This window comes from Coenobita brevimanus, chromosome 16, assembly GCF_032717465.1.
Source record: "Coenobita brevimanus isolate Jiangsu-jjx chromosome 16, ASM3271746v2, whole genome shotgun sequence".
Lineage (NCBI taxonomy): Eukaryota > Metazoa > Arthropoda > Malacostraca > Decapoda > Coenobitidae > Coenobita > Coenobita brevimanus.
The window spans coordinates 30,136,072-30,155,508 of NC_136969.1; the positions used below are offsets into that span (position 1 = coordinate 30,136,072).

General features: G+C 40.5%; 1 protein-coding gene across 1 annotated transcript; it reads right to left on the reverse strand.

The window, feature by feature from the left end:
- Positions 1-753: 753 nt before the first annotated feature.
- Positions 754-12,662, reverse strand: LOC145391038 (cytochrome P450 2J2-like). Its single transcript, XM_080265771.1, has 11 exons — positions 12,578-12,662; positions 11,664-11,787; positions 10,532-10,662; positions 8,841-9,010; positions 7,870-8,015; positions 6,774-6,861; positions 5,968-6,088; positions 4,407-4,587; positions 2,707-2,825; positions 1,650-1,790; positions 754-944 (listed from the first exon to the last, which is right to left on the reverse strand). Exons 1-11 carry the CDS (start codon positions 12,660-12,662, stop codon positions 754-756), a joined length of 1,497 nt encoding a protein of 498 aa, XP_080121897.1.
- Between the last annotated feature and the right edge of the window lie 6,775 nt (positions 12,663-19,437).

Below are 19,437 nucleotides of genomic sequence, written 5' to 3' on the forward strand. Positions count from 1 at the left end.
GACTGAGAGCATAGCTTGCTCAGCTATCCCACATAATTGTACTAAAGGAACTGATAATTGTGATCATAAATTTACAAAGTGCACAGAACACACTCACGAATGATATTCACTATTTGTATACTGATAAAAATTAATTGGTACCGGTGTATATTTCAGCTAACCTATATGGATGAACACAGATAAACAGTATATAATATACAATACAGCGGCAGTCAGAAGTTGTGTCGCAAGTCAGTGTCAGTGTAGGGTACATACAGTAACGTCTAATATTCCTCCTGTCCTTCCCTCCTTTTAGTCTTCCATCGCACTTGAACCTTGACTTTCACCACCACCAAATGATGGTCCGATAGTCCACTCCTCCAACCTCTTGCATCCATTACATACCTTATTCTCTCATCAACACACACATAATCAATCACTACCTTCCGTTCATTCCATTCACCACCCACCCTTCTCATCACTCGCCATGTATACCTGTGGATCATTTTGTGCATGAAGAGGGTATTGGCTATCACCAACCCCTTCCCCGCACAAATGTCCACTAGAGCTCTACCATTTTCATCCACTTCTGCAGGCACACCCCACTCACCAACTACTTCATCCACCTTCACATTCGCTAATTCTCCATTCATTTCTCCAATCAAAAACATTCTCTCATTCCTCTCAAACTTTTCCATGCATGCTTCCACATTTGCCCAAATTTAATAGGAGTCACTGGACAAAAAAGGTTATTCGTCCAGTTTCTGACACCATTCACTCCTTCTTAGTGTGGTCGTTCCTGCTGGTGGCCAAGACGGTGAAGTCTGGTGCTCGGTTGAAAGCGGGGTTCGCCACCCATACCACAGGATCGTCGGATAGGCGCCATGAGAACCGATGGATCAGCGTGGTGAGGAAGAGGAACAGTTCAAGCTTGGCCAGGGACTCTCCTAGACACACACGTTTGCCTGTAGAGGAACAAGAAATATTACAGTTAGCTCTTGTCGGTTATGAAGGCAAAATAAATCGCTGATGAAGAGGCACTAGAAAGCCACAAGTTACGTGAAATGGTGTAACAGTGTGGTGCGGAAGAGGAAAAGGTCACGCTTGGCCAGGGACTCTGCTGAACACAAAGGCTTGCCTGTAGAACCAAGAGAAATTAGCCTCGAATGAAAGAATTACGATATGATAGACAAATTTAAGTGTTTAGGAAGAGGTGTTTAAATGTCTCCTAAACAACGAGAAACTGTCAGTCAGCATGGTTAGGTCGGGGTTTGGGTTGAAGATGAAGTCTGGTAGGCTGTGTTTGATTAGGTTATGTTGTGCTGGGCTTGGCTGAGCTGTGTTGGATTGGGTCAAGTTTTGTTAGTTTCGGTTAGTTAGGTAGGAAAGTATTTCACCGAAACTGAAGGACATGAAGTGGTGTGGCTTGAAGACTGTTGTTAAAAGTGAAGTTAGATTAGTTTCGTTAAGGTTAAGTTTGATTAAGTTAGGTTAGGTTAGACTGGGCTAGTTTAGGTTACGCTGAGTTAGTTTACAGTAGGTCTAGGTTAGGTTAAGTTTGCTTACAGTACGTTTATGTTAGGCCACGTTTGGTTATATTAGGTTTAGGTTCAGTTAGATTTGGTTAGATTAAGTCAAATTAGGTTATGTTGGTTTGAACATAATCTCACCGAAACCAAATGGCATGAAGTGGTCAGGTTTGAATACTTTGCCGTCGTCAGTCAGGAAGTGCTGAGGCCTGAACTTGTCCGGCGCCTCCCAGTACTTAGGATCCTTCATGCAGTGAGACAGGTTGAACCTCACATGTGTCCCTGCAACACATCATCAGATCATCATCATCATCATCATCTCCACCACCATCATCACCTTCATCATCATCATCATTACCTCCACCATCACCATAATCGTCATCATCTAGATCTCTATTCAAATGTTCAGTCCATTGACTTATTTTTCATTTTTATTTTCAGGCTACTGTCTGACTATTGTGTTCAGACTTAGAGAAACTTTCCGAACTGGACCAGTTCTCTTTAGCCTTCTCTGGTCTTCATTAACCCCTTCATTAAGAGAGATCTGGGTAAAAAAAAAAAAAAAAAAAAAAAAAAAAAAATTAATGTAAAATGAGTAGAATTTAAAACAAGTAATCAGACTGAAGGTAAACAACTTGAATCCCAGTGACGTCATTTTTAATTGCTTCTTACTGTTACCAGACGATTTTATTCAGCTTAGGAAAGGCCAACCGCACTGAAGAGATTATAAAGTCTATCCTAAACCGAGTAACTTCGTCAGATGGAAAGGAAAAAAAAAACAAGGGCACACTGAGCTGACATATTTGGCACTATGTTGCTCTGTCTCTATTTTGTTTTTTCTTTAATATCGCGTAAGAGCATAGAAACTAATTAATATCGACAATTTTTTGTTAAAGCTGCAAAAGGACGAGGAACTTTGCAAGGGTAAGGTAAACAAAGTACAAGGTGATCCATATAATACTTAAACTAATTCTAATGTATCGTGGAGACGGCTCAGTCAACGTTACCATTGTCTACCTTGCATAACCTTTTTCATGCTTTATAGTGTCTGTCTTCATGCGAACAATAGCTGTATGATTAAGTCGTAATGATATGAGTTCTCACAAAAGTAGACTGAGCCGTTCTCGGAACACACGAGATGGAAAGTACAGGTTACGGATCTCTCTCTCTCTCTCTCTCTCTCGACCCATGCACTGACCTTTCGGGATCCTGTAGCCTCCAATCTCAGCGTCGTCTATGGTCTCGTGCGGCACAGCGAAGGGGAGGAAGTCCGCCGCTCGCTGTACCTCGTAGACAGTGGCGGTGCAGTACGGCAGGCTGACCCCACACGGTTTTATGTCAGAACGAGAAGGAGCATTCATACAACACAACACCCGTACTCTAGTCCACTTACGACGAAACTTTTAACCCATCTCTGTGCCCGAGCCCTCAAAAAAAAAAATAAATAAAAAAAATAAATAAATAAAATTATAATAATTACTTCATTCTTACCTGACCGTAAAACAGTTTATCAAGTCTTATCGTCCAAACTGGATGAAAATGTTTAATGTGAACTTGCCCTGTGACCTTGACGTTTGATCTACTGCTTTGAATCTAGAATCAATTCATCCTTGGGTATCTTTAAACCCTTCCGCCAAGTTTTCCGCCAAGTTTCATATAAATAAAATGAAAACTATTTTAGTTGATGGACTAAACATTTAACCTTGCTCTATGACCTTTACCTTCGACCAATTATTTTCAAAATTGAATAATTTCATCCTTTCCTGTTTCTTATCACTTCCACCATGTTTCGTCAAAATCGGATTAAAACTCTGAATTGACCTTGTCCTTGTTATATTGTAAGTGAGGGTAGTAATTATACAGAAAACGTTATCTGGCCACCAATCTCGATAGCGTGATTTTAGGTACTTGTAGTGAGATAGGGCACTTGATTAGGGATCGTTAACCTCAGCCAGAATTAATTAGTGAGACGTAGTGTCAACGAGGTGAGTTACAGCACTCCTGGGTTACAATATTTATTGCACAAAGTTATAAAAAGGATGAGCTACATTTTAGTAGAGCGTGATACTAACGTTGGACCTTGTCACCAGCCTTCTCTCCCCTTTCTCTCTCTAACCCCCTTCTGATCTGAAGGGATTCTCTCCGACATTATACAGAGCGTGGGGAGGATGTGTATGGTAAATTTCCTATCACGTGGACTAACTGGCTAGGGCTGGTTACTCCACGTGTTTTGGAAGTCATGAAATTCTTGTTTGTCTGGCCTACGAGGAAGTTTGAGACACATCGTATGGCTTAAGAATTCTTGATGGTCTGGGACAACAAGGGATGTGGATATACATTGTGTGAATTGACATTTCTGGTTCGTCTAAGCAAGGGGATGTGTTCTTTAACTCTTCCTGGAGGACTCAGACATAACTACCTCTTCTACATATTGTTACCTGTAGCTATATACAGTCGTTACATAATTATAGTATTGTGTTATATTATGCCTACAATATGACCCCTTTTTGACCAAAAACTAATCAACTGTTCCTCTCTTCTGGTTGTCAGTCATTATGCCAGATTTGGTGGTCCAATCCAGTAGTGTTCCATAATCTTACTAGCAGACACAATGACAAGCAGACAGATAAACTGAAATAAATACATATAGTAACCCCTCGCGCTTTCGTGCACAGTAACAGCCAGTCCCATATACTCGCATTTAAGCAGTCATCAGTTCTCTCTACTTCTCTCTCATTTTCCCCATCCTTCAACCTCCGCTCTCTAATAGTTATATATATATATATATATATATATATATATATATATATATATATATATATATATATATATATATATATATATATATATATATATATATATATATATATATATATATATTCTATCTCCTATTCTCACCTGTCCATTTGAGCAAGAGTGGGCAGGTGATCTGGCCCCACCACCCTGTCCAGCTCCTCCTGCATGGCCACCTGGACCTCGGGATTGCTGGCCAGTAGGTATATGGCCCACCAAAGAGTGGTAGAAGTTGTCTCACTCCCGGCAAAAAACAGCTCCAGAATGTTGGCTTTGAGATGAGCCACTGGGGAGGAAAAAGTTGCCAATTAACACCTGCAGCTCAAGGAATTTATTTATTTGTTTATTTATTTATTTATTTATTTAATTTTTTATACCGCTCCTTTGTAACACTTTCCGGTCATTATTTTTACCATATTCACATTCACATAATATTAATTTTCTAGTATAACAACGCATCACTCCTGAGTGATAATTTTAACGTGAAGGCAAGTTACTCAATCTGATTTTATGTCACTAATTGATTGTGTCGCTATGTATTACAGACTAAGAAAAAGAGTTGTGGGGAGCAAGGTATCTAATATATTTCCTATCAGATTTCATCCAGACTTAGTGGCTGGGTTGAGGATCGGCTTTTTTTTTTTTCTTTTTTTAACAAGTTAAAGGTCAAGGACACTTGGCAAAGTTAACTTATACAGATCTGATCCAACTTAGACCAAATTTAGTGGAAGGGTTGAAGGTAGGCCAAGAACAAAGGCAATCGATTTCGTGAGCATTCGTTTGTCCTTAAGTCACCGAAAAAGACAAAAATTCGACGCCTGTGTGTCTGTGTGTGAACGAAATAATGAAAATTGACTTGAACAAAACTTATGTATGGACTGACGGTCAGTCATAGGGGTTGACTGACTCTTGAGAACAATCGGTCAGAGGCCAAGGTCACATGGTAAGATCAGCTCAACCAGTATTTAACTTACTTAAGCCAAACTTGGTTGGAAGGCTTAAGGAAAAGTTAAGGATGAAAAGATTTGATTTTGAGAACATTCAGTCAAAAGTCAAAGCCAAACGGTATGGTGAAAGTCCAGTGCGTGTGTGTTGCAGTATACTATTATCTGTTTGATGTTTGTCAGCATCTATTGTACTTGTCTGCACAAAATCTCATCTAGTGTAGTATCGGCAACAAAAGTAGTGTCACGTCTTTCTCCATTGACTTTGTAAGTTGGTATTGTGACAGAAGCAAACGACACCATTGACAATGCTGTGTGTCTAATACTCAGTTTTTTTTTTTTTTTTTATCGAAGCGAAGATGCACTTGACAGATTGGTGATTGTTGTTTGAATGCAACATCACTTCATAATCTAGCATAATTAACTGACAACAAATATCTGAGGGGGAAATTTGGATTAGTAAATATTTTTTGGACATGTTGCATTCAGCCAATCATCATCAACCTGTCAAGCGCAACTTCGCGTCAATAAAAAAAAAAGGAGTATAGTTAAGCATATCAATGCTGGTAGATGCAAATTCATGAGGCTGGCTGTTAAAGTACGTCGAAGAAAAAAAGCTGAAGAGGAGACAGGACATTTCTTGCTGAGTGTGTGTGTGTGTGTGTGTGTGTGTGTGTGTGTGTGTGTGTGTGTGTGTGTGTGTGTGTGTGTGTGTGACCTACTGGACAGTGGCGTGTCCCTGCCCTCCCTCGCCGCCTCCTCCATGCCTTGCTGATACTGGCCGATGTAGCTGCCCCAGTCCGCCATGCCGCCCGTCTGTTCGGTGTACTTGGCCATCTGGCCCTGGAGGAATTTTTACCTCATGAAAAAATATAATATGATATAATATAAAAAAATCGTGTGTCGTAAGTACCACAGAGGAAATTTTTTGCTCTTTTCTACGTCTTGCTTTTCTCTGACTAATATTCTTAAACAAAGAGAGAGAGAGAGAGAGAGAGAGAGAGAGAGAGAGAGGGGTAGTCGGTATGTTTCTCCCTCCATATATATTCTCTGATATTATGATGGGTAAGGGAGAAAAATGACTTACATATCCAAAGTGTGAATTAGACGCACTGGAGTTGTAGGCGACCTTTTGTTCCTGACTGTACATAAGGAGGAGGAAGGGGGTAGTGTTATTTTAGCAACTATGTATCTATCTGGTTGTTTGTCTGTAAGTAAGTATGTATGCATATCTATCAGTCTATCTAGTTATTTATGTATCTATCTATCTGGTGATCTACAACTATCATTATCTATCTACCTGTTAATCTATCTATCTATGTATGTCTAACTGTCTGTCACCAGACTCCTTCATCCCGTACAGGAGTGGCCACAAACAAACTGCCTCCATGTCACCCTGTCCTTCACCACGCTGCCCTGCCTGCAACTCACAACATACTCATTCATATACCTCTCCATCCCATCCCTCCACTTCATCCTCAGTTTCCCCATCCTTCGTCTTCCCTTCTAGCTAGGTTTTGCAATTTACCTCAATGAATTCTAGTAGATCTTTCATATATCCTTGTGTTTTCTGGATGATGTCCAAGTTCGGGAAGATTTTCTTGACCCACGAAAGTCTGGAAGAAGAAAATGAAGGTATAGATCAATGTCCACTGCTCGACGGACATTCACCTATAGTACGACTCCGCGGCACTGACGAGGAGCCTAAACGTGGTGGCGGTATGCGGCCTGGGTGGAGCAGCTGTAGCGTCCACATGGGGAACCAGACCTATTTCCCTGCAACTCGCCGTGAAAAAGACCCTGCTCCAACCCTGGTGACGCACTGTCTACCACAAAGGGGGCGCCGGATCCCAACACAGTGTATAACTATACGATACTGTACCTGGAGGACGGCCTCACAGAAGGAGCTAATTACCTATGGTCGACGGGTCTACTTGGCCAGACAGACTGAGATTAAAGTAACGACGACTCTGATGATTTCTTTTATAGTCTGAATACTGCCACTTGTCTTTACATCAACTGGCATTTGCTGTGAAATCCATAGACATTACTATGTATGCGTTCTCCTTGGCATACGAGGCTTCGTAGCGCCATTTTCTTGGTGACTTATTATTGAAATTACACCTTTATTTTGTCAGTTGTTATTTATGAATACTGAAAATCTATATACTGTAGACTGCCCCAGCAATATTCAACAGGATGAAAAGATGTTGTGTAAAGTAAATAGCTTGGGAAGAAGTACTACGAAGCCTTATATGCCACGTAGAATTCAGCTCTATTATAAACATCATTTGCATAGTTCCATATCTTAAAACCGAATGGAAACGCATTTTTGTTATGTCTCATATGAGATAAAATAAACTAACCTCTAAAAGTGCTTGGCCAAGCGTATCAACACTTATCGCAAAGCAAGGTGGAATGTCCTGAGGTTCTGTAACATCTTTTTAACCTCATATTTTTCTTTTGCTTATTTTCCATAGTACTGAAGATGATTACCGAAGGCTACACCTAACTCCTCCAGTTCGAAATATCTCTACTGAGCTTAATGAAATCATCTGCATAGAATAAAATAATTTCGAAATAACAGAGGGTATACTATAGCTAATCGTCGTCCCATCACTTACCGTAGAGCAGGGTGGTACGGATGATATGTCTGTAACATCTTGTTCACCTTGTCCACCAGTTCCTGAAGCTTGGCATCGCTGTGGCTAAACCTGCTGCCAATTACGATAGCCCAAAGCACGTTAACGATACTTCGGTTGAACAGGAGCTGAGGATATAAGACATATTGTCGTTAAAGATATTTCTATTGAACGTGAGCTGCGGGAGGGTGGATATTTATGTTAACGATAGTTCTGTTGAACATCAACTGTTTGAAGAGGAAAGATGTTGTTTTCAAATTTTTAACATAATGACGTCTTTTGTTGTATGAAGTTACCTCTGGACGAATTTTATAATATGCAGTTTTATGCAGCTTCTGGGAGACTTAGGAGTGTTAAAATCGTGTGAGGCAACACTAAACACTAATGAAATACAGATGCCTCCCTCTGGCTGAGGAAGTCGCATGATTTTTTGAGGCTTATTCCAGGCCAAATAAATCACCCGTAATCGATCTTTTTCTGATACGCGACCAAAATAATAGAACGTTGAAAAAACAAATCTAGCCAACTCACTCTCATACTTTAAAAAAGGCTGACTGGGGGTGGGGGTACGACAAGGAGTGATATTGTTAATTCAGGCTCATTTAATCCCAATGGCGATATTCTTCTGCTACCGACTAGAATACTCGACCCGGGAACAACAAGAAATGTGTTACAAATCTTTCTGTCAATATCAATATCGTACTCTGAGTGGCATTGGAGATTTCGCAACACCTCTTCCTTTGCTATTTATTCTGCACATTACATTCTCGCATCCTCTTGTGTGTTATTGATGTAAACCACGTCGATATTAAAACATAATATATAATACGACAATGATAAGGATTAAAAATCAAAATAAAGTGGTAACGGAGGGGTAGTACAAAACCTCCTATTCCATCTACAAAACGATTCGAACTTCTACAGTTCGTGTCAGCCCAAGCCAACTAACTTACCCCAATATCGATCTTCTTTCCCTGATTACGTTTGAAATACTCCAGCAGCTCCTCCAGCTCGTTCTGCATAATGGGCTCCAGCGTCTGTCTTCCTAATCCCAGATCCTTTAACGTCCTAAGGGTAAAACGACGTTGGTTCTTCCACACCTCACCACTCGCGGTCAAGATACCTGTAGGAGGACTGAATGATTAAGGCGTTTATCATAAACGTACAGAATTTGTAGATCTGTCCTTTCGTAACTATGATTATCCGGCCTCGCCCCGGAGGGGCTCAGGGACAGGTATTGTTTTCACTCGGTTTGTCTGTTTGTTTATCTGTCTGTCTGTTAACAACTTTACGCTATAACTCCTGGTGCGATTTTTACTAAGATTACACAGATGATGGGCTATGACCTTGTGATCACCTGATTAAAGTTCGGGCTAAATTGGGCCAAGGCCTAGGCTGTAGGCCCAGAAAATGCAAAAAAAAAAAAAAAAAAGGGGGGGGGGCTGGGCGAGGGATGCGTTAAAATTGCTTTTTCGTCATAACTCCTTTCATATTAGTCATATCGACATGAAAGCAAAACCTAAAGGTGATTCTTTCACACCTACATCCCATAACATGCCTCATTACATCACGGGGTCACTCCTCCAGTTAGCGGAAGGGGGGTCAATGTCAGGTGGGTCTGGTGGGTCTAAAATATCAAATGGGCATAAATTTGTAAATTTTCACCCGATTTAGTCCAACTCTGGTATGTGACATTTTTGACTAGATATTCTGTTGTGTTTACGCGGCAGCACTAAAATGACTGCCGGGGATGGGTTTGCTTTGCCTTGGCAACGCTTCTTTTTTTTGTTTTTTTCGCTTAACGTAACAAGGCCACTCCAAAACCTTCAGTACTGAGTCATTCTTTCTTGAAACTCGATAACATGAGCCTTGGTTATGAAGTAGGAATGAGTCTCCTTGATTACTATACTCTTTTTACTCTAACTTGGCCTAAAATTGCCATCTCGCCACCTTGAATACTTGATTAATACTAGAATAGGGTACTAGTCACGAAAGAATGTTGCGGGAAAAAAGTGGAGCTGAAATATTGTCGTTTCCCGCCACTGAGGTATGTGACACTATTTGCAAAAGGACCAAAACTTGGGCCAAACTAGAGTAAAAAGAATACAGTTAAATCTACCCTACAATCTGACTACGCTTGGCCATCAACTGAACTGAGAGGGTTAGGGATTATTGCCAGGGTACAGCAAACGCGCTATAGTATCAGTAGTCAGTCAAGAATAGTTTAGAACCTTTTATCACTGACATATAGAAGCTTCGTTGCAGCTTTTACCAGCGATTTATTTTGTATTTTACACAACACCATCCTCGTGTATGTTAATTATCTCGTTTAACTATCGACATAATTTTGAATCACTGACATAGAAGGTAATAAAGAGACGTAATATGCGGAATAAATCGCTAAGGAAGAGGTACTAGGAAGGCTCCTGTGTCACACGTCGTTTTCTGAGTGACACTATAGGTTTCGTAGGCCTTTTTTTCTTAAGGAGTTTTTATAGTTTTTGCACCTTGATATCTTCTTTTTGTACCATTTTACACATTTTTAGTACCTGGATATTTTACATCAACAAAGCAGGAGTTGATAATCAGCTGCAGAACGTACAATAAGTCGCAGAAGAGGGGGTATGTAATCCTGTCGACTCACCAAGGTGTGTGGACGTGTTTCCAGTGATGAGCTTGTCTCTGTTGCTGAATAATATAGGGGCAGGGCGTCCTGAGAATGCTGGGTCGGCTAGGGCTGTCTTCATGAGGCCTGGGTCGCTGATAACCACGGCCCTGGAAAGAATAACGAAGACTGGTTTTGCGTAGCCCGAAATTTTAGAGAAAATAAAGAATTCAGGCTCTCTCCTGTGCCCTTCTCCCACCCAACAATTCTACGAGTCGTAATGGATCATATTGAAAAGAAGAAGAATTATATCTCAATAAGGAAGTGATATTTATTAGGATGTAGAGAAGTGGAATAATTACACTCCATATTCAATGTGGAAGAACTGCACCCCATATTAAAGAGGTGGAAAAATTACTCCCCGTATTGAAAGTGGAAGAGTTGCGCCCCATATTAAAAAAGGTGGAGGAATTACACCTGATATGAAAAAAGGTGGAAGAATTACACCACATACCAAGAAAGGTGAAAAATTACACCCGACATTAAAATGTGGAAGAATAACACCCCATACGGAAGTGTTATTTATTAGGATATTGAAAAGTGAAAGAAATATTCAGTCAATATTACTCTAAATATTACAGAGTAGAGAATAATTAATGAAGGTAATATCTAACCCATTCAGTTCGTAAAAAAATTTCTAAGCAAAGTAAAATAGTTTGATTTTTTTTTTTTTTAAGAAGGATGAAGGAACTAAAGGCCATGAGTCCGCAGTCTGTTCCCTCCAACAGAAACAAAAACAGGATGACAGAGAGCCAAATTCAAGTTCTATTCATTTCGAGATGCCTGGACACACTTCGTTTGAAAGCCTAGAGATCATAGGCAGTAGGAAATACAAACAGAGGGAGACAGTTCCAGAGTTGACCTGTTGCATTCATGAACGACTGGGAGTAACGATTAACTCTTGCATTAACGTTTTGAACAGAGAAGGGATGAGAGTTTGTTACCAGACGAGTGCTGCGCGCCCGCCGTAGTGATGACCTACCTGTCAGACATTAATCAATTAGTCACTATCTAAGTATCTATCTGTCTATCTATCTACCTATCTACTAACATATCTACCTACCTACCTACATATCTCCATAATCCCCTTCCACAATTGTAACTCCCTCACCATTTATTGAAGACCTGGTAACTGAAGATTCCGCCGTAAGTCTTCCTGTAGTTACTGAAAGCCACCTTATGCGTCTTAAACAGGATGTAGATGATGTTGCCTAAGAAGGGGAGCGAAATGGGGCCTGAAAATGAAGGTAGAGATCGAGTTAGATTTCCGTCCGGATTATAAGTGACATAGGAAGCTTTGTATCACCGTCTTTCTAGAGACTGATTTATTTGTAGAGGAAGAGAGGATGTGGATGATGCTGCCTAAGAAGGGGAGCTAAATGGGACCTGGAATAGAAGGTAGAGATCAAGTTAGTCCCGATTCTAGGTGGCATAGGAAGCTCCTTAGCTTCTTCTTTCCGGCGATTTATTTATCTGGAGGATGTAGATGATGTTGCCTTAGAAGGGAAGCGCAATGGGTCCTGGAAACGAGGGTGGAGACTGAATTAAATTTGGTTTCGTATTTTAAGGCCATTATTCTCGTCGAGTTAGGAGGCTCCCTAGCACATCTTCCTAAGGAATTTATTTTTAGATATGGGTGGTTAACATCCGTCTGTACACTGTTTATGCAGTGTATGGTGATATTGATAGGATTTATGTAACACAGAAGAGGACAGTAAGATGTAATGCGCAGTGTAAATCGCTTAGGAAATAGTGTTCGGAGCTTCCTTAACCGACGAGAATATGGGCCTAGGTGACTGGTTTCGTAACACCACATGCAAGAAATGTGTTTTAAACAAGTAGTGAAGTAAGGTTTATACATAGATTTTAAAAGCACATTCGTCACTTCTTTGCAATAGTTTTACCGGATAACAGGTTCATGTCATACAGAAATGATTCAAGTGAATTTCTGTTGTCGACTGTACATGTAACTCAGAATGGGAACCTCTGGGTTATAGAATTGAAAGAGACGTAAAGATGACTCACCTGGCGGGAAGTTTGGTGGTCTGGCATTGGCCCAGAGCATCAGGGCAGCCACCACCACCACCACCAGGACGATTGTCAGCCACATCCTCACAGAACCACGAAATGAACGTCACCTCTGCAGTCTCTGAATATGGAAACAAGAACAGGATGAGGGGAGGAAACTGTGATGATAAAGAGAAATGCTAGGACTGAAAATGAGCGTTAGAATTGATTCAACATATCTGAAGAGGAAGGAGAAGAAGGGTGAAAGTGAGGAAGACATGTAAAAGTAGGCTAATCTTACCTGAACAACAACAACAAAAAAAGTCTTAAAGGGTTCTCGTAACTACCGATACTTCCAGCCCTTCATATATGCAACAGATCATCTCTGGAACTCTCTCCTCCTCTGTCTGTATTTCTTTCTGCCTATGACCTTCAATCTTTTAAACGCAATGTATCAAGGTATCTCGAATGAACGGTTCTTGAATTTGGTTGTTTTATTTTTTCATTGGAGGGAACAATTTGAAGGGTTCCTAGTCTTTGGTTCTTTGTTCCCTGCATTAAAAAATACTAATAATCCTCACAAAATAAGAAGGAAGTCACCATGGTAGTCTTCTACACTGAATAAAAAGAAAAGTCTGAAGTCAGCTACAACATTATATCAGAAGAGGACCTCGGTTTGAAAATGTTAGCTGATATAAACAACAAAGACCTTAAACCACTACCATCAAAAACAAACATTGTCACCAGGACAACGGAAGGGCAGTTACCACGGCGATCTAAGCTGGATACGATAGTCTGACGTTAACCATAACAAAATGAAAAAAGAAGTTAACCCACTATCACCACCAGAGCTGAAAAAAAAAAGAACCTTCACCCAAAACAACCACAGAGCTGAAACTCAAAAACGTTACCTCAGCACTACGTTTAGGATGCAGATGAGAAACGTTAACCCACCACTACTACAGAACTGAAAATGGGAAACGTTAACCCACCACCACCACAGAGCTGAAAATTAGAAACGTTTACCCAAAATCACCATCAGAGCTGAAAATTAAAAACGTTAAGTCACCTCCACAGTATCACCTCAGTCACCCATACCATCACTGAAGAAAGAAGGAAAGAAAGAACGACAGAAAGAAAGCAGTTTAAGTAAGTGACCTTCGTGTGACAGTCAAAGATATCTGAGTGGGAGAAGCAGGGAGGGGGAGGGATGAAGTGCAGAGACGGAGATAGAGTATGGGACTGGGAGGAGGGAAGTGAGAGATGAAAGGAGAGCGGGAGGAAGTGAGGGAAGGAAAGAGAACCACGTCAGTAACACAAACTGTAAAAAGTAGCCTCATCAAATGTTAACTGAAATATAATGCAAAAAAGATTAATCCACCCCCACCATCAAGTAAACAGTCTGACGTAAGCTGGAAAAAGTACGTGTAATGATGACGTTAAGCCACCACCGCTACCACCACTGCTATTTTTTTTTTATAGCATTACTTGCCAAGATTTGGCATCCAGGCCTGACGGTCCTGCATCTCCCTGTGTATGCATTGCCGTCCTCCACACCATATGTCCAATTATCCTGTCATATATGATGGGATTGGGTGGGGTGTAGCTCCCGTCAAGCTTTGATTGGGCACTTGATGGTCGTGCAGTTGGGTGCTTTTTCTTTTAGTTGTTGCACCGTTTCTCCCGTCAGGTCAAATACTCCGTTTAGTGATCCAGCTGACAGGGATCTTGTTGCCATCGGGACCTTCCCCTGTCTCATCTTGCTGTCAAAAATCTTTGCCACATCGTTGGTGTTGTGGTTTCTTCTGTCTCGGTTGCTTATTCTCATCTGCAAGGCCTTTGCTTCCTTAAGAAGACTGTCGATTTCACCTCTTTTCCATGTTTCAACCCGCCTTTGGATGGCCTTCATATTTTCTGTAGTGCTTGTTCTTGGGCTGGTCTTGTTGAGGAAAAGATGTGGTACCAGTGCAAGGACCTAAAGAGAGAATGGGGCAATGGGTGAGTTATTATTGTAATTGCCTATTAGGCGGGTGATTTCCTTGATTATATCAGTTGTAGCATTGCATCTGGGAGGTTTGAAAAGGGTGTTTGACATCCATCCAACAATTTCATTATATGTTGTATTCAACCATGTTACTGCATTTTCTCTGGATTTACCCATCCAGCATGTGAGATGACCTTCTCGCGTAGACCTGTGAGGCTGTTCTGCTTCCTCATTGTTTGTGTGACTACCGTTCTGGGGTTGTATAATACCTGAATGATTCCCTCTTTCATGCACTCTTCAATGGTGGTCTTCATCCTGAGTTTCATTACTGTTATAAACTTCATGATGTTCCTCATCCCCAACTTCACTACTATTCACTTCCCCATGGAGGTTTAATCCACCCAGCACCTCCACATCTCTCACATCTTGGCCTCTATCCCTTTCCCTCGCTTCACCACGGGATCTTTCACCGCCACGCATGTCCGTGTGATCGTGCATAATGTCAGTGACCGACTCATCAGTTTCCATGTCGCAATTCTGTCGCATTGGAAGCGGTCGTGCAGCTTCTGGTGGGCTGTTATTCCCTAACACATTCATACAGAAAGGTCCCAGCCTACAGTATGTACACGGCGACCTATTTGTTGCACGTGACCACCTGATACACCTATGCTGCCTACTGGAGCACTGACAACAATACTGTGGCATGGCCATGGTGTTAATAATATTTTTATACTGTGGTCTAGAATTCATTCATTTTCATTCATTGCCAGACGCCATGTATCCCAGACGGGGTGGCCAATGGCTTAGAGTTAATTGTTTTACAGGGAGGGGCACTAATCCTCCACCAAATTAATAATAATAATTATGGCTAATTTCTGTAGTACTTTTAAATGAAAATATATAATATTACTAGAACTACTGTTTTACTTTTTGATTCTTAGATTTTGATTTGATACAAATGGAAATATGTGCTTGTTTTACTTCTATTTTTGAAAATAATATGATGAAGTTATGAAGTAGTTTGCTCGTTTATCTCTAGTTTTGCATATCATTAAATATCTAACTAATCTGTCTTATACTAATAATCAATTGGACCGATTTTTATATGTAATTAAAGTTTGAAATGAAGTAAAACAACGTTTCTTTGTTTAAAGGCTAAATAGGTGGCCAATGGGTGTGGTGCAATACTGTGGAGCCTTGTGTATTGGTACTGAGTCTTCAGGCGTTACGGTGTAGGGGTGAGAATGGTTTGTGGCGTAGCGGCAGTGTGTATGTGTGTGTGTGTGTGTGTGTGTGTGTGTGTGTGTGTGTGTGTGTGTATGTGTGTGTGTGTGTGTATGTGTGTGTGTGTGTGTGTGTGTGTGTGTGTGTGTGTGTGTGTGTGTGTGTGTGTGTTGGTGTTGTGACAGGTGATATGTGGTGTGTGGTTGTGGTGTGTTGTGGGGATAAGGAAGAGTCACCTTTGTTTAGTTAAGAACATTGGCATTAACAAGATTTATTTATTATTGGTTTTAATAACAAGATTGTGATAGAGAATTTTGTGAGGGGTGAGTAAGTAGTTCTAGTTTGTAATTTTATGGAGTATACATTAGCCCCATTATACTGAATTTATATTTAAATTGCTCTGATTATTACTGTATATAATAATAATAATGTACTTAAAACTAGGGTACTATGATAAAATTTGTTATTTTAATTGAACTTATATTACTACTACTACTACTTCTAGTAGTAAACCTGCTCTGCAGTCGGGCCCTGCTGCGGAGGTCACTTATTGCACTGCGCAGTTGACCCTCATGCGGTGTGGTGCGGTGAGGAGCTATCCCTCCTCCCCTTGGGGCTAAGATGGGAATGAATGTGTCTGAGTGGATGAGTAAATTGGGAGAGTGTCGTCCTGTCTCGGCTACCTCCCTTTCCTTGGGAGAAGCAGCATAGGTATACAGATAGATAGACTAATACTGTACTTCTACTACTACCACTACTACTACTACTACTACTACTACTGCTACTTCTACTACTGCTTCCACTGCTGCTGCTGTTGCTGCTGCCTAACAGACAAATACTTTTAGTCTGACATAGTCATTTAATTTTATGGTCTTAATCTGCTCTGTAACTTATGGATGGGAGAGCGTGCACCAAACAAAAGATCCGGCGGCTGTATTGATCGGTGAACTACCACTGATGACCAACATATTTCGCAGCTGTGGAAACTATTTATCTTGAACCGCACTCTCGTCGGATAAGGTACGATTCCTAAATAAATCAATACAAATAAACAGTACCTCTCCCTTATCAGTTTATTTCTGGATATATAATGTGCTTTAATACAGTACTGTATGTTATTAATGCGCTCGATGTCTAGATGGAAAAGATTATACCTTACATACGCGTATAGCCAAATAAATCGCTAAAGAAGAGGTGCCAGGAAGATATAATTAACATACGAGAGAATAATAGGGTATAATGGGCTAATCGCCAAGGAAGAGGCGCTAGGAAAATATAACTACTAGTAATAAATGAGAGAATAATACGGTACAATATGCAAAACAAATCGCTAAGGAAGGGGCACAAGCAGGCCTCCTATGATCAACTCTATACACCCTTTATTCCAAAAATTCTCGTAAATTATTATTTTCAAAGTCACCCACAATCCACCTGTCCCATTTACCTATTCGTAGTTTAACTCCTTCATTTGTGTCATGTATATTTGTGGTCTATTTATGCTGTTACCAAACTAATTTATTCAGCCTGGGAGAAGTCTAATGTGGTATTTTTTATGCTTCCGGCTCATTGGCAAGCTAACCCAGTGAATTGTAGGGTAAATTTGTCCTACCGCGGCCCACCACCCTGATTTTTGCGGTTTGGGAGGAAGTTGAGGGACGTTTTTATACTGTACCTGGACAGCGGAGCCTCCCAGTTATATCGATGCCATTACGCACACTCTTCTCTTTCCACCACCACCTCGTATAGAGAAGGTGTTTAATGAAGGCTGTATCAAACCTCGCCAGTTCTGTAAGGCTTTTCGAAGGTAAATAAAATTAGCTGGAGATAGCAAGAATAAAATACAAAATTATTGAAATACACCATCAGACTGAAGAATTAGGAACCAATGTCCTAATCTTGTTTGATAATCTCTTCAACCCGAGGATTTCCTTTTCACATTATTCTTGCTACCTCCTGACGATGATTCTCACTTTAGGAGTGGTATGACGTACTGAATGGCTGAATAAAGGCTGTATCTACCCCCTTCAGTTCGACTAATTTCTCAAGACTCACCTGGAGATAACAGCAGAACAAAAAACAAAAAACCTCATTGCACTGAATTGAATAGAATGAAATGGAAAAACGTTACCGTAGTCAATAGGTCATGTTGTATTCTACTGTAGGTGGCATATAATTATAGGAGGCTTAGTAACACATCTTCCCTCGTGTTATATTTTGCCTACACCTGATAATTGTCATCTATGCTATTTTTATCGTTCCAGTATCGACACAGTTTGCATCAGTATCAAAAGGATAGTGATGTTTAGGGTTAAAGTGCACAATAAATCCGTTTGTGAGAGGTACGACGAAATCCATCAAACCACTTAGAATACAAGTGGGGAGGCGGTGGCTCAATCGGTAGAGAAGTGGCCTGCAGTCCTACCGGACCCAGGCTCAAATCCCGGCTGGGCAGGGAACAGTTTAAGGATTTGAATTTCTTAAAAATCAGACTTTACTGATCTACCAGAAGACCCGCCGACATGTAAAAATACCCCCGCTAATACCAATACACCAGTCCTGTATGAGACAGCCCTAGCATGTATTCAATATGGACGGTAGGTGTTAGCGCCGAAGTGGTGACATGTAGAGGTGTATTGTATGTAGGAGGACAACTGGGCCTTGGAAGCAGGCTGTGAAGCCTATGCCCAGAGTCGGACATAAAAAAAAAAAAAAAAAAAGTAAAGTTTTCATCAGTATCATGAAGAGGATATTGAGGTGTAGGCCCGACGTGCACAATAAATCATTTTGCAAGAGGTATAAAAAAATCTCCAAACTACTTAGAATGCAATCACCTTACCGTTTTGATGAAATTCTCTCCCACATCCACCAAAGAATGCAACTGTTGCCACTGCGCACCCGTCCTCCACCCTGTGCACCTCTCAAAACACCACACTCAGCAACTTCTCTCACTCCGAACAGGCCGAGGGGTCAGAGTTGCCACATCCAGCTGTTCCGGCAGAAGTTGTCTGTCGGGCTTTTATACTTCCTCGTAATTTTAGTTAATTCTCACAGCACTAGTTAAAGATATATTTCAGAATAGGACTTGGAATATAATAGAAAGTTCATGATTGTGCAACACACGACTTTCAAGATACACACAATACAAAGTGCAAAATACAAACTATGAGTGAACTTTCCCAGATGCTGCTTATATATATATATATATATATATATATATATATATATATATATAAAGAGAGAGAGAGAGAGAGAGAGAGAGCTGCTTCGTAATTCTATATTACTCTCAAATCCCCAGTTAAAGGCATATGGAGGATTAAGACTCGGCATATCCGTAAGAGTTCATGGCTGTTTAATATAAAACAAATGTAATGTATACATACGATACAAACTACAACATACCAGCCATATCAGGTAGCTGGCACCTTGCCATCCCCAGATTAATTATTGCGTTCTTGATCTTATCTGGTGTCTTTTATTCTACTCATGATACCCTTGCCCTGTTTAATAAAGCTCGGAATAGGGTTAGGACTTGGGTACAGCCTTCATTTATCCTTGTGTACGTGATGAATTTCTTAACTTTATATATATATATATATATATATATATATATATATATATATGTGTGTGTGTGTGTGTGTGTGTGTGTGTGTGTGTGTTTATATGTGAGTAT

What these genes read in the sequence shown, in the direction of transcription:
- LOC145391038 (XM_080265771.1), bottom strand. Translation starts at nt 12,662, where the DNA reads ATGTGGCTGACAATCGTCCTGGTGGTGGTGGTGGTGGCTGCCCTGATG. An exon ending in CCGTACCACCCTGCTCTACG is followed by an intron (nt 6,862 to 7,869) that starts GTAAGTGATGGG and finishes TTCTTCTTCCAG; the next exon opens with ACTTTCGTGGGTCAAGAAAA. An exon ending in CTTCATGCCATTTGGTTTCG is followed by an intron (nt 945 to 1,649) that starts GTGAGATTATGT and finishes GTTCCTCTACAG; the next exon opens with GCAAACGTGTGTGTCTAGGA.